Source organism: Haliotis asinina, chromosome 8 (assembly GCF_037392515.1).
Source record: "Haliotis asinina isolate JCU_RB_2024 chromosome 8, JCU_Hal_asi_v2, whole genome shotgun sequence".
NCBI lineage: Eukaryota > Metazoa > Mollusca > Gastropoda > Lepetellida > Haliotidae > Haliotis > Haliotis asinina.
The window spans coordinates 1,120,876-1,135,271 of NC_090287.1; the positions used below are offsets into that span (position 1 = coordinate 1,120,876).

Genomic DNA, 14,396 nt, shown 5'->3' on the forward strand with positions numbered 1-14,396 from the left:
ATATACCTACTTGACAGACATAGACGACTTATCCACTGGATATACCGACTTGACAAACATAGACGACTTATCCACTGGATATACCTACTTGACAAACATAGATGACTTATCCACTGGATATACCTACTTGGCAGACATAGACGACTTACTCACTGGATATACCTACTTGACAAACATAGACGAATATACTAACTGGATATACCTACTTGACAAACATAGACGAATATACCACCTGGATATACCTACCTGACAGTATAGACGATCATAGCAACTGGATATAATACCAGCTGGGTATGACTTATTGACACACATAGAAGGCATATCAGCTGGTTATACCTTTTTGACACACATAGAAGACCATACCAAGTGGATATACCTACTTGACAAACATAGACGATTTACCAACTGGATATACCTACTTAGACACAGACCCAGACGACAGACTCAGGTAACAGACACGGAAGTCACAGGTCCATACAACAGACACTGATAACACACACTGAGGTCAGCTGCAAAGCCTGCAGTGCATAATCTAGAATAGGGTAAATGTTTGTGTCATGGCAACACAAGTATGTAGTAACCTCTTCACCCGCTTATGTACACGTCGTATGTTCAGACGTCATCGAGTGAATAGACTGTTACATATTTATCGATTGAGCACAATGGAACCAGTCGTAATTGATCCAGTAATTGTAATTGTCAGCATCACCTCCAGACTGCAAACAGTTTTAGTGGTCCATTGATCTTCTCCAGCATCACGCTGATGAATACATAGAAACCACATTTGTTTCTTGGGCAAATCAACATAACGTTCGGTTACTCAGATATGTCCATAACATCACCATTGCTTCAACTCTGTCAAACTATCAGCTTTGATTTGTCGCACCTGGTAATCAGTTTAACTGACCTTATAAAGTAGCACGTCACTTGGAATAAGGGAGACCGGGGTCAGTTGTGACACGTTTTACTGAACTTCCAGTCGACCGCATACAAAGTAACTAGCACATTGACATCTTAGCCTTAAACCTGAGTGTCGATTTATATCTACTATCCTATCGTTACTAAGTCATCAAATGCAATGACTGTCAGTGTTACAACTGACCTATAGCACGGGGAATTGTAACAAAGAAGGTTCATATGTAACAATCTATTCATTTTCGAAATAAAATTAACGTGAAATGTGAAAGATGGTACCTTGATGAATTGAGGTGGAAATGCATTAACATTACACTTTTATCACCATCGACATCTGAAATGCTTTGGGTTTCAAATTCTTATGCCACATGTTTACAACTTTGGGCTTCCAAAATATTACTACTTCAAAATATGCCGTAACGCCTATATTTTACACTTGAAAAGTAAATTTCATACCAAGCAACATTTACTGCATTAAGAACGATTTATTAAGTATTGCGAAGAATTTACTTGCAAAATGTTACTACTGTGAGATGTGTGTGAGACCAAGTTACTGCTGTGAGATATGACTGTTTGAGACCAACGTACTGCTGTCGCGCAATCGGAAGTCATCCTCATAAACGTGCTACCTAAAGATCAAAAGTAACGATTAACGGACTCAACAATCAAGTGACATGTTTAACTGCGCATCTATACACACATTGTCAGCACACTTACCAACTGAACTTTACTCAAACAATTAACCATAATTAAGTTGTTACCAGTGACACGTTGATCACGGACCGACAGGATATCTCTAAACAAACAATGGCGCATGTTGTTGTCATGTGACAGTCTATGTTAGCGGTCATGTGATTTCCTTGAAAATACAAAATGAGAAGTGAGGAAAACGGAGTTGGATTATCTAAATTGATGTTTTGTTTTTGGTTTAGTATTTAAGGTGTAGGATCAATTTTTTTTTTAACCAGTACGGTTAGTAACATAGCTGAGCAATTCAGCGAAAGGACCCGATCAGCCCGGGGGGATAACTGGATCGCATGTTACACCTAAAAAGCGAAAATTATCTGTGAAGACATTAGAGACAAAATACGAGGCTGTCATAGCTGTGGAGTCGGGTGGAAAATCCAAAGCAGAAATTGCAACTGAATTTGGCATACCCAGAAATACACTTTCTACATGGATTAAAATTGCTGATAAAATCAAAGAGGCATTTGTTCAGCCAACCAGCAATTCTGCTGTGATGCCATGCCCGAAAGCCAAACAGACTGTAATTTCGGATTTCGGAGATAAATTCCCCACATGCACACGCATGTACATTCCGATTCCGTTTGTATGAACTATACAACTTTTTATACTGACTGAAAATGAATTAGTGCTGTCAACTAAATGGGATCGCTTGTGAGTTTGTTAAATTATTCTTGTTCTTATCTTTTTGTATGCATATTTATTTGCCATGACGAATAAAGTGATTGAATTGATTTACATTTGTACATGTTGTAATTTAAAGATCAATACTGCCGTAAACGTTTATTGCAAAGATATATTGTTCGTATGTGTATCCTACTGCAAAATAACGATGTGTTAAGCACCGTGGTCGTGTTGGTTCTTGGTCTTTTCAATGCTGACGGATGTGTCGAACACTCGGATAAGTCGAACTTTCCACTTGGACCCGACGAGTTTGAGACAAAGTTGCAACTATGAGATATGTGTGAGACAAAGTTACTCTGTAGTGAGATGTGTGTAAGATCAAGTTACTGCTATGAGATGTGTGTGAGTCAAAGTTACTGCTATGAGATGTGTGTGAGACAAAGTTACTGCTGTGAGGTATGTGTGAGACCAAGTTATAACTGTGAGATATGTGTGAGACAAATTTATGATTCTGAGATTTGTATAAAACAAATTTACCCCTATGGTGTGTGAGTGAGGTACAAGCCTGTGTGCTCAAGCTGACTTACTACTGCAATGACGTTACTACCAGTGATCAAATAACTGGTAGACTGTGGGCTGTCAAGTTATAACGTGTTGTAGTTTGTATATAATCTATACTCTCCGAGGTGTCAGGTTATTACGTGTTATGGGTTGTATACAATCTATACTCTCCGAGGTGTCAGGTTATTACGTGTTATGGGTTCTATACAATCTATACTCTCCGAGGTGTCGGCTTATTACGTGTTATGGGTTGTATACAATCTATACTCTCCGAGGTGTCAGGTTATTACGTGTTGTGGGTTGTATACAATCTATACTCTCCAAGGTGTCAGGTTATTACGTGTTATGGGTTGTATACAATCTATACTCTCCGTGGTGTCAGGTTATTACGTGTTATGGATTGTATACAATCCATACTCTTCGAGCTGTCAGGTTATTACGTGTTATGGGTTGTATACAATCTATACTCTCCAAACTGTCGTGTTATTACGTGTTATGGATTGTATACAATCTATACTCTCCAAGCTGTCGGGTTATGACGTGTTATGGATTGTATACAATCCATACTCTCCGATGTGTCGGGTTATGACGTGTTATGGGTTGTATACAATCTATGCTCTCCAAGCTGTCGGGTTATTACGTGTTATGGGTTGTATACAATCTATATTCTCCAAGCTGTCGGGTTATTACGTGTTATGGGTTGTATACAATCTATACTCTCCAAGGTGTCAGGTTATGACGTGTTATGGGTTGTATACAATCTATACTCTCCAAGCTGTCGGGTTATTACGTGTTATGGGTTGTATACAATATGTAGTCTCCAAGCTGTCGGGTTATTACGTGTTGTGGATTGTATACAATCTATACTCTCCAAGCTGTCGGGTTATTACGTGTTATGGATTGTATACAATCTATGCTCTCCAAGCTGTCGGGTTATTACGTGTCATGGGTTGTATACAATCTATACTCTCCAAGATGTCGGGTTATTACGTGTTATGGGTTGTATACAATCTATACTCTCCAAGGTGTCAGGTTATTACGTGTTATGGGTTGTATACAATATGTACTCTCCAAGCTGTCGGGTTATGACGTGTTATGGGTTGTATACAATCTATACTCTCCAAGGTGTCAGGTTATTACGTGTTATGGGTTGTATACAATATGTACTCTCCAAGCTGTCGGGTTATTACGTGTTATGGGTTGTATACAATCTATACTCTCCGAGGTGTCAGGTTATTACGTGTTATGGGTTGTATACAATCTATACTCTCCAAGCTGTCAGGTTATTACGTGTTATGGGTTGTATACAATCTATACTCTCCAAACTGTCGGGTTATTACGTGTCATGGGTTGTATACAATCTATACTCTCCAAGCTGTCGGGTTATGACGTGTTATGGATTGTATACAATCTATACTCTCCGATGTGTCGGGTTATGACGTGTTATGGGTTGTATACAATCTATACTCTCCAAGCTGTCGGGTTATGACGTGTTATGGGTTGTATACAATCTTTATTCTCCAAGCTGTCGGGTTATTACGTGTTATGGGTTGTATGCAATCTATTCTCTCCAAGGTGTCAGGTTATTACGTGTTATGGGTTGTATACAATCTATACTCTCCAAGCTGTCGGGTTATTACGTGTTGTGGGTTGTATACAATCTATACTCTCCAAGCTGTCGGGTTATTACGTGTTGTGGATTGTATACAATCTATACTCTCCAAGCTGTCGGGTTATTACGTGTTATGGATTGTATACAATCTATGCTCTCCAAGCTGTCGGGTTATTACGTGTCATGGGTTGTATACAATCTATACTCTCCAAGCTGTCGGGTTATTACGTGTTATGGGTTGTATACAATCTATACTCTCCAAGCTGTCGGGTTATTACGTGTTATGGGTTGTATACAATCTATACTCTCCAAGGTGTCAGGTTATTACGTGTTATGGGTTGTATACAATCTATTCTCTCCGAGGTGTCGGGTTATTACGTGTTATGGGTTGTATACACTCTATACTCTCCAAGCTGTCAGGTTATTACGTGTTATGGGTTGTATACAATCTATACTCTCCAAGCTGTCGGGTTATTACGTGTTATGGGTTGTATACAATCTATACTCTCCAAGGTGTCAGGTTATTACGTGTTATGGGTTGTATACAATCTATACTCTCCAAGCTGTCGGGTTATTACGTGTCATGGGTTGTATACAATATGTAGTCTCCAAGCTGTCGGGTTATTACGTGTTATGGATTGTATACAATCTATACTCTCCAAGCTGTCGGGTTATTACGTGTTATGGGTTGTATACAATCTATGCTCTCCAAGCTGTCGGGTTATTACGTGTTATGGGTTGTATACAATCTATACTCTCCGATGTGTCGGGTTATTACTTCGGTTATGTACGTAGCACGTCAATGTCAGTCAACGATGCTATGCCTTGTCTTCCTGTCTGCAATGGTAAATGAACTCATGGTAAAACATGGGATTATTGTCGGTGTATCCTGCGTAATTGTTACAGATAACAGTTTACGCATTTTTTGTTTAACGGCAGCAGTAAGAATATATTTGGGAAACATATTTTATTCAGAAAAACAAACGAAGTAACGTTTGTACAGTGTGAACCTGGTACAGACATTACAGTTCTTCAGTATAGACCAAGCAGCAATGTACAGTCTTCATAACAGGCCAAACCTTTTTATATTCGCGATAGAAATATGGTTTGTGATAACACCGTCGATAGTTACAAAGAACAATACGCCATATTTAACACACAGAACTGCAAAGAGCATCCATGAAAATGAAGGATATATAAGACGGGACAGGATAGCAGCGCGTGTGCGTTGAGTATATACACTACTTCTTGCGATGTCTCAGCAATAGGTCCGGGTACAGTGACAGTGGTGTATTTACAGATGTATGTAGTCCTATACTGTGTGTTTAAACCAACTGTAATGTCCACTCAAACTCAACATCGATCCCCCCACAACAAACGCTGAATTTCTTGTATATCTCGTAAAATTGCCAATGTCCATTTTTGTTCTTAAAATACAGTGACTCATCCAATGGCTTCAGTTTCCTTGACCGTTTAAAAAGTAGTTATTCTGTTCCTATCCGGTCGGCTATGGTCACACTGCTTCAAGCTGACCGATGACGGTGATCGACGTCGCAGTGTCCACCTAAGAGTGGACGTTATGGAGACGGACACTCTCGGACGTTGGGATGCACAAGTCCAGGAACTGACAGACCAGTCCGATGAACAGACAGACGTATGAGACAACGACCAGAGCAAAGGACCAACCAAGGTCGTAGGTGGTCTCGCTCCACACTTCGCCGTAGCGTCCAGCGTACACCACGAACCCGATGAAGATAAAGAAAACTGAAATAACAAAACTGCACTGAAAGGATACAAATTTCACCGGTACAGGTTACATTTATATTCATATGACTGCCTAAAGAATACTAATACGGGCATGAACAGACATGATGTCTGAGTCAGTTCCTTCTTTAATACATACTGGTAGTTACAACTGTAGACTGAACGTCTCTGATTATCGAAAGGGAGTACCATCTTGTTGTTACATGCAATAGTATGGTAATTGGCGACATGTGGTTTTTGTTTGATGCACAAAATGACTGAACGGGCAGGGTACGTTTGTAACGTGATTGCTGTGTAACTACCAACATTCCAGCTATTTGGCGGCGGTCTTAAAATATTCAAGTCTTGGCCAGACAACCTAGTGATGAATAGCATTAGCACTGATCTACACAACTGCGATATGGTTACATGTGTCAGCCAGGTCACCACCCTGTTACGATCTTTTACCCCAGGTCTTTCAGAAGATCGAATATATTAGAAATTATTCTGGTATTCTCTGGTTTTACTGTTCACTTACATCCGCATATTCTGGTGTGTTTGTGAACCAAGCATTATAATGGCAAGATCTATAGTTACATCGAATCTATCACTTGTCCATCAGCGAGGTGCAATGGTGAGGAGAGATTAGACGCGACGACAGTATACAACATGCTATAAACACCATAACAGTTCATCTGAGATGTATGTATCAGACATGTGTTGCCAGTGTGACATCGGTGTAATGCTTGTTGATAGAGAAGTAAGTCCTAAGGGTATAAAACCACTTCGTTCTGTCCTACCATGATTTCGTGAACAATTCCAACGCTAGAGTGTGACATGCCGGAGCAGCTCTACTCACTGGATGTACAGTTCACCACGATGGCTGTGAGTCTCAGGAACCTGTTGTTGTTAAGAATGACCGTGTAGACGATGGCGGTGACCAGGCTGGCCAGTAGGAACAGGAAGCCTATGATCTGGAACGCCTGGGACACCTTGTACCAGTCTTTGGCTGGGGACAGAGCAAGGGTGCACGATGACACTCAATGATAGACACTCAGATTGTGTCACTAAAACTACCAGTCATTGACTGAACAAACGGGAAGGCCTAAACCTGACTTTGTGTAACCTTGAAGGACGTATAGAGAGTATATCTTCAAATACGCACGGAGAGTTTGTCTCGAAAGACACACGGAGTGTATTTCTTCAAACACTCAGGGAGAGTATGTCTTGAAAGACACGTGGAGAGAATATCTTGAAAGACACGTGGTGGGTATGTTTTGGAGGGAAGACATAGAGTATGACATATAAATGAAACGTGTTTTCAGTAATCAAATCAATCATAGCGGTCAGGCTTAAATTGGGATGGAAGAGTTCAGTGTGGACACTATATTGTAAGGAAGTATATATTTTAACTGAGCAAATAGTTCAAATTCCATATTTATATGATATGATATTTAATGATTTTACGAACATACAGTGCAGCGCTATATCATCCATCCATCCATCCATCCATCCATCCATCCATCCATCCATCCATACCTACCTACCTACCTACCTACCTGCCTGCCTGCCTGCCTGCCTGCCTACCTACCTACCTACATACGTACATTCATACGTACATACACACACACACACACACACACACACACACACACACACACACACACACACACACACACACACACACACACATACATACATACATACATACATACATACATACATACATACATACATACATACACACAAACACACACACACATACGTACGTACATACATACATACATACATACATACATACATACATACATACATACATACATACATACATACATACATACATACATACATACATACATACATACATACATACATACACAAACACACACATACACACACATACACACCTACCTACCTACCTACCTACCTACCTACCTACCTGCATACATACATACATACATACATACATACATACATACATACATACATACATACATACATACATACATACATACATACATACATACATACATACATACATACATACACACACATACACACATACACACATACACACATACCTACCTACCTGCATACATACATACATACATACATACATACATACATACATACATACATACATACATACATACATACATACATACATACATACATACATACATACATACATACATACATACATACATACATACATACATACATATAATTTCTTGGCCTGATTGTTTCGTGAGGTAGATCTCGTCTACTGCAGCGCAGCGCTATGTGATATTCGGGCAGCATCCTACAGGGGTGCAGCGATAAAGTAATCGTGGGTTTGAATCCATAATCCATGTCAACAACCTGTGTGCTCATTTCACGCAAGCTGTGAACATCTGACACACTTATCAGGACACATGGCAGATCAAGACAAACCTGAAATACTGTTCAAAACTGTCCAATTCCTTCAGTATAAACATGATTACTTTCTTTCTGACGGAATATTGACGGAATATTGTACTGTTGGGCAAACAGCTAAGTCAACATCTTGTTCATTTTTTGAATGTCACTCAGAGCCGATAGTTCTTGCAATTTCTAAACAAAAGAGGAAATTGTCATGCTCGGTTATGTGCACTATCCTTCACATTAGCCTAGTGTCATCACATGACATCTGATCCTCCAACATCTAGTGTTGTTTCTAATTCTACTTTCACATAATTTATCAATTAAGGTAATGTTTGTGTCTTTCCTTTCATCAGTCACGTATTGATTATGTTCTGATGAAGTTTATTATCTGACGTACGGGAACACAATCTGTTCAGTCATGCATGAATACTGTGTAGTTTTCAAAGCGACGCCTCCATGCTTCTGTTGTATATAGAACAACATTAAAGTTACATGGAGGCGATTCCAGTCTATCTAAGTAGTCTTGGAAACCCCATAATATTTACAACATATACGTCAATACTACAGACCGGCAGTACACATTTGCCGTTTATGTCACGTTTTACAGTTCACTGTTCCAGATCGTGAGCACCAAAGTGTTTACAGAGTCTTTAGTCCCTAAGGTTCGTGTTGGTATCGAGCAATGCACGGTGCCTAAAGTCCAGTAACAACTGAGTCTACCGCTCACTCCATCAAAAATCTTGCTCATAAACTGCGTAATCAAAGATGCTTAATTCAAGTTTAACGGTGATGAACATTTCAAATTTCACGTATCAGTGACTAATATTATGTCTGATACGATTCATATTTTGATATTTCTTCTGGTGTTTCATGAATATGAAGACTTCTGTTGCTTTTGCATGTGTTTCGTGTCACCAGTTGTAAGAAAAGATCTGGTATCGTCACTATTCAAGAGTACATCCTGAACATATGATTGTGACATTTCGGAAATGTGAAAATTAAGATAGGACAATTTTATGATTCCGAAATTTCCACAATCTGTTTTATGAAACGGACAATATATGTATGAGTTCACAAACACACTCGAGCGAGATTCTATACCGTACAGGGGTTTGAAATAAAGAAGTGGGTTACGATGCGTACTTTTATATTCGTAAGTGATGTAATGAAGATAATAGTTGTTACTGATGCTGACAACTGAAGTTATACCATGGCGGCAGAACTGCGTGTGCAGTCTAAGCATCTTTAAGTCAAGTATTGTAGGTAAAAAGCTCCCAACATGGCACTGGCGTACACTGAACCAGTCCCATCTTTTATCAGATATGGATCCAGCTGAGCATCGCCCCGAGGTGTGGACACTCCAAGATGGTCATCCACGTGGCTCAAGCCTCTAATGTTCCCATCACTCTCTCACTATATCGGAATTATCGGGTCTGCCTGGTCGATCTGAGTCCATGCTAACACTGTTTAGTTGCGTGATGAACTGTTTATATAATAACAAGGACTGAAACTAAAACATTGTGTAATGTGTATCATTTCCTCATTCCCAGTAAACGTTTTGTAAAGTGCACACGTTTTTTTGTAAAGTGCACATGTTTTTTTGTAAAGTGCACATGTTTTTTGCGAAGTGCACACGTTTACTGTAAGGTGCACGTGTCTTGGTACCAAAGCAAGATCTGTACTTGTGTGTCGATCGATCCATCTGCGGAATTGTAGGTTTAATACACTTGAATTAAAAGTCTAACACTGTAATGAGGTATGATACTGTAGTGATACTGTGGTGATGGATGATACTATAGTGATGGGTGATACTATAGTGACGGATGATACTATAGTGACACTATAGTCATACTTTAAAGATACTGTAGTGCTCATATCGTGAAACATGACAGCGTAGTGATACTACAGAGATACTGTAGTGTGGTTATGATATGGTAGTGAGGTTATGATATGGTAGTAAGGTTATGATACTATAGTGAGGTTATGATACTGTAGTGAGGTTATGATATTTAGTGAAGTTATGATACTGTAGTGAGGATAGGATGTGGTAGTGAGGTTATGATACAATACGTTAGCGAGGTTTTGATACTGTAGTGAGGTTATGATACTGTATTGAGGTTATGATACTGTAGTGAGGTTATGATATGATACTGAGGTTATGATATTGTAGTGAGGTTATGATACTGTAGTGAGGTTATGATATTTTAGTGGGGTTATGATAATGTAGTGAGGTTATGATATGATACTGAGGTTATGATATGATACTGAAGTTATGATATGGTACTGATGTTATGATACTGTAGTGAGGTTATGATAAGATACTGAGGTTATGATATGGTAGTGAAGTTATGATATTTTAGTGAGGTTATGATGCTGTAGTGAAGTTATGATATGGTAGTGAGGTTATGATATGGTAGTAAGGTTATGATACTGTAGTGAGGATATGATATGGTAGTGAGGTTATGACATGGTAGTGAAGTTATGATACTGCAGTGAGGTTATGATATTGTAGTGAGGTTATGATACTGTAGTGAGGTTATGATATGATACTGAGGTTATGATATTGTAGTGAGGTTATGATACTGTAGTGAGGTTATGATATTTTAGTGGGGTTATGATAATGTAGTGAGGTTATGATATGATACTGAGGTTATGATGTGATACTGAAGTTATGATATGTTACTGAGGTTATGATACTGTAGTGAGGTTATGATATGATACTGAGGTTATGATGTGATACTGAAGTTATGATATGTTACTGAGGTTATGATATTGTAGTCAGGTTATGGTACTGTAGTGAGGTTATGATACAATACGTTAGTGAGGTTATGATACTGCAATGAGTTTAGGATATGGTACTGAGGTTATGATACTGTAGTGAGGTGATGACACTGTAGTGAGGTTATGATACTGTAGTGAGGTTATGATACGATACCTTTGTGAGGTTATGATACTGCAGTGAGGTTATGATACTGTAGTGAGGTTATGATACTGTAGTGTGGTAAGATATCTTTCAAGGGTTCAATAGTGCAGCGAATTATAATGCCATGCGTGGTTAGGTATGACATAACGGTGAGATATAATACTGCAGACTGATATAATACCTTGGTGAGATATGATACTACAGGAAGGTGTAATACTTAGGTGAGATATAACACTTGGGTGAGATATAACACTTGGTGAAAAATACATCTTTTGTAAGCTATGTAAGGCACCGCGATGTAATTAGATAGTGTAGATAATGGTAGTTACCTGTGTTTTGGTCGGTAGTGAGACAGCCCAGCAGGTCCCCACAGTGTCTGAAGAGACCGGCATTGCCTCCATTAGTGTCTACCCAGGAGTTCGTGGGGAAACCGATGATGTGAAATATGAAGCCTACGATGATCCAGGGCAGAGACACCTTGGCGTAGATAGAAGCTTCCGAGAAACCCATGGCGATAAGCGAACTCACAAATCCTTATTTGAAAGTCAGTGTTTCACCAGTATTACTTGCGACACTATCTTGTTGCGTCGCCTTCCAATTTCGCCAGCTGTAGTCGTCAATTACCTAACAAGTATATTGTTCGAGTAAACGGATTGTTTCTAAGCACTCACAAGTTCGTTACTACGACATATCACAATAACAAACGCCTAACAAAGAAAGCCGGTTGTCACTCAGCAAATCATCGACTGATGTGTGCTGCAGCCTTCCTCCGTTCCTTCCTCCGTACCGCGTGCTACGGGTCGATGGGATGGTAAGAACACACAAGGTGTTGTGGTGCAACACTGTTGTGGAGTTGCCTTTGGAAACGACAGGCCAGAACGATTTCAACAGGGAGTAAACCACGGAGGCCTATTTATGACGTCTTAGTGCAAGGCGCCATGTTTAATCAAAATGAATAATATTCTTTTGAAATGTTGCACCAATGTATTTAAGTGTTTTGAAGCAGATCAATTGACATTATCGTGAACTATCGATAGCGATTGTTCAAGAGTAATCTAGACATGGCTTGATAACCTTATTCGCCACGTTTTCCCCGAGCTACGATATTCACAGTTAGCGTTCTCGCCCATCTTGATGACACTGCCCTGAACGGGTTCCAGTAGCTTGTGTGATGGTTATGACGTCATTGACTGGTGCTGTTGATGCTGATCACCTCTGTTGAATGAATTCTTGTAAGTCCACGCCATGCATGAGCTATGCTAGGAGTTAGACGACAAACATAGTTAGACGACAAACATCATACATACTGTATATATGGTTGGTGGTGTTTGTGTTCATCATTCACTAACATCATGTTTGTGCATAGTTCACAGGTGTTTGTGTTCATCATTCGACATGATCTGCAGGTTACATCGAGTTTGTGTTTAGATCACAGGTGTCTGTGGTTATCATTCGACACGCTCAGCCGGTTACATCAACTTTGAGCACAGAACACAGTGTCTGTGTTCATCCTTCTATACGCTTCTCTTGTTACATCATCTTTGTTCATAGAACATTGTTAGATTAATGATATGCTCTCATCACCTTCTGTTCACATGGCTATCTGTTATCTCAATTAAGGACAACTGGTACTACTTTATTAGGGCGTTTAATGAATTCCTTCCATTAGTATTAGAGGTAGCGCAAAGAGACCATGGGGACTGGCGTTCTTGATTGTCCTGTTGTGATGAAAGGTCATGTGGTATGTGCTGTCCTGCATGTAGTTTACATTTCCCCACGACTGATCTCCCCACGTCGTGGGGTGAGTGGAGGTGTGGAGGTTTACACACAGGTGTTCTATAGCTGGGTCAAAATACAGGTCATGAACAGTGGCCTTCACTTGGCACCTACAGCATGTCGGGTGGCCATTTCCCTTATGGTGATGGTAGTTGTTATGAAGATTTTTCAGAACGTCACGTTCACCTCACTAATTCAGTAAGACCTGTTCACAATCAAAGAGGTGTTGTAATGTCTCACATCAGCTGTCCTCGATGTGCTGGAATCAGATGATGCGGAAACTGTCTGCATGATATATTAATGCCTGAAATTTAGATGTGATTCCCTGCGGGACCGGTTCAAGAATAATTTCCATCCATCCCTTTGTCTTGATACCGTGAAGTCTAGGTCCCCGTCACAATGTTGTTTTTGTTTTGGTCTGGCAGATTAAACTTACCCCTTTGCTGAAAATATATGTAAAGGTAGCAGGCGAATATCTTATTAGTAAAATCGGAGGTAAATATGCAATTGTAAAAATATCCATTGTTTGTCAACATATTGTTAACAGGTTACAATTGTCAATTCCGTTCAACCCAACTTCTATAAGTGTGCTCATGATGAAAACATGACTTTACTCAGGATTGGATTATGTCAGATGTTTCCATGGCAACGGAACCTGTATAGCGGAATGCAAGAAAACATTACCATGGAATGCGTTTGTTTCTGAATATTTCTCTGAATGCATTTTAAAATGTAGGATGTCATTGTAACCATGCTGCGTACTAAATGACCACGTCGTGTAAGACTGGACCAGGAACATCACCGATAAATCATCATTTCTCGCATTTAGTTTCAGTATACATCGAGTCGCTTTGATTAAAATATACTTTTATGATCACCTTAACAAGTGAGCAAGTTTGAAGTGAAGCTCCTTGTGAAGATTCATAACATATACATCAACTGTATGTCTTTTTTTATAGATATATATATTTCATTTCAGTATTAAATGTTCTCGTCACGATATGGCTGAGATATTGCCGATGTGACGATAAATATTAACTCACTCACTCACTATGTCTTTTTATTGTACGTCTCTGTCTGTCACAACATGATCAA

General features: G+C 39.5%; 1 protein-coding gene across 1 annotated transcript; it reads right to left on the bottom strand.

The window, feature by feature from the left end:
• Positions 1 to 5,408: 5,408 nt before the first annotated feature.
• On the bottom strand, positions 5,409 to 12,736 carry LOC137294367 (uncharacterized). Its single transcript, XM_067825371.1, has 4 exons — positions 12,637 to 12,736; positions 11,855 to 12,149; positions 7,059 to 7,208; positions 5,409 to 6,220 (listed from the first exon to the last, which is right to left on the bottom strand). The coding sequence occupies exons 2-4, from the start codon at positions 12,033 to 12,035 to the stop codon at positions 6,021 to 6,023; spliced, it is 531 nt and encodes a 176-aa protein (XP_067681472.1). The 5' UTR covers positions 12,036 to 12,149; positions 12,637 to 12,736; the 3' UTR covers positions 5,409 to 6,020.
• Between the last annotated feature and the right edge of the window lie 1,660 nt (positions 12,737 to 14,396).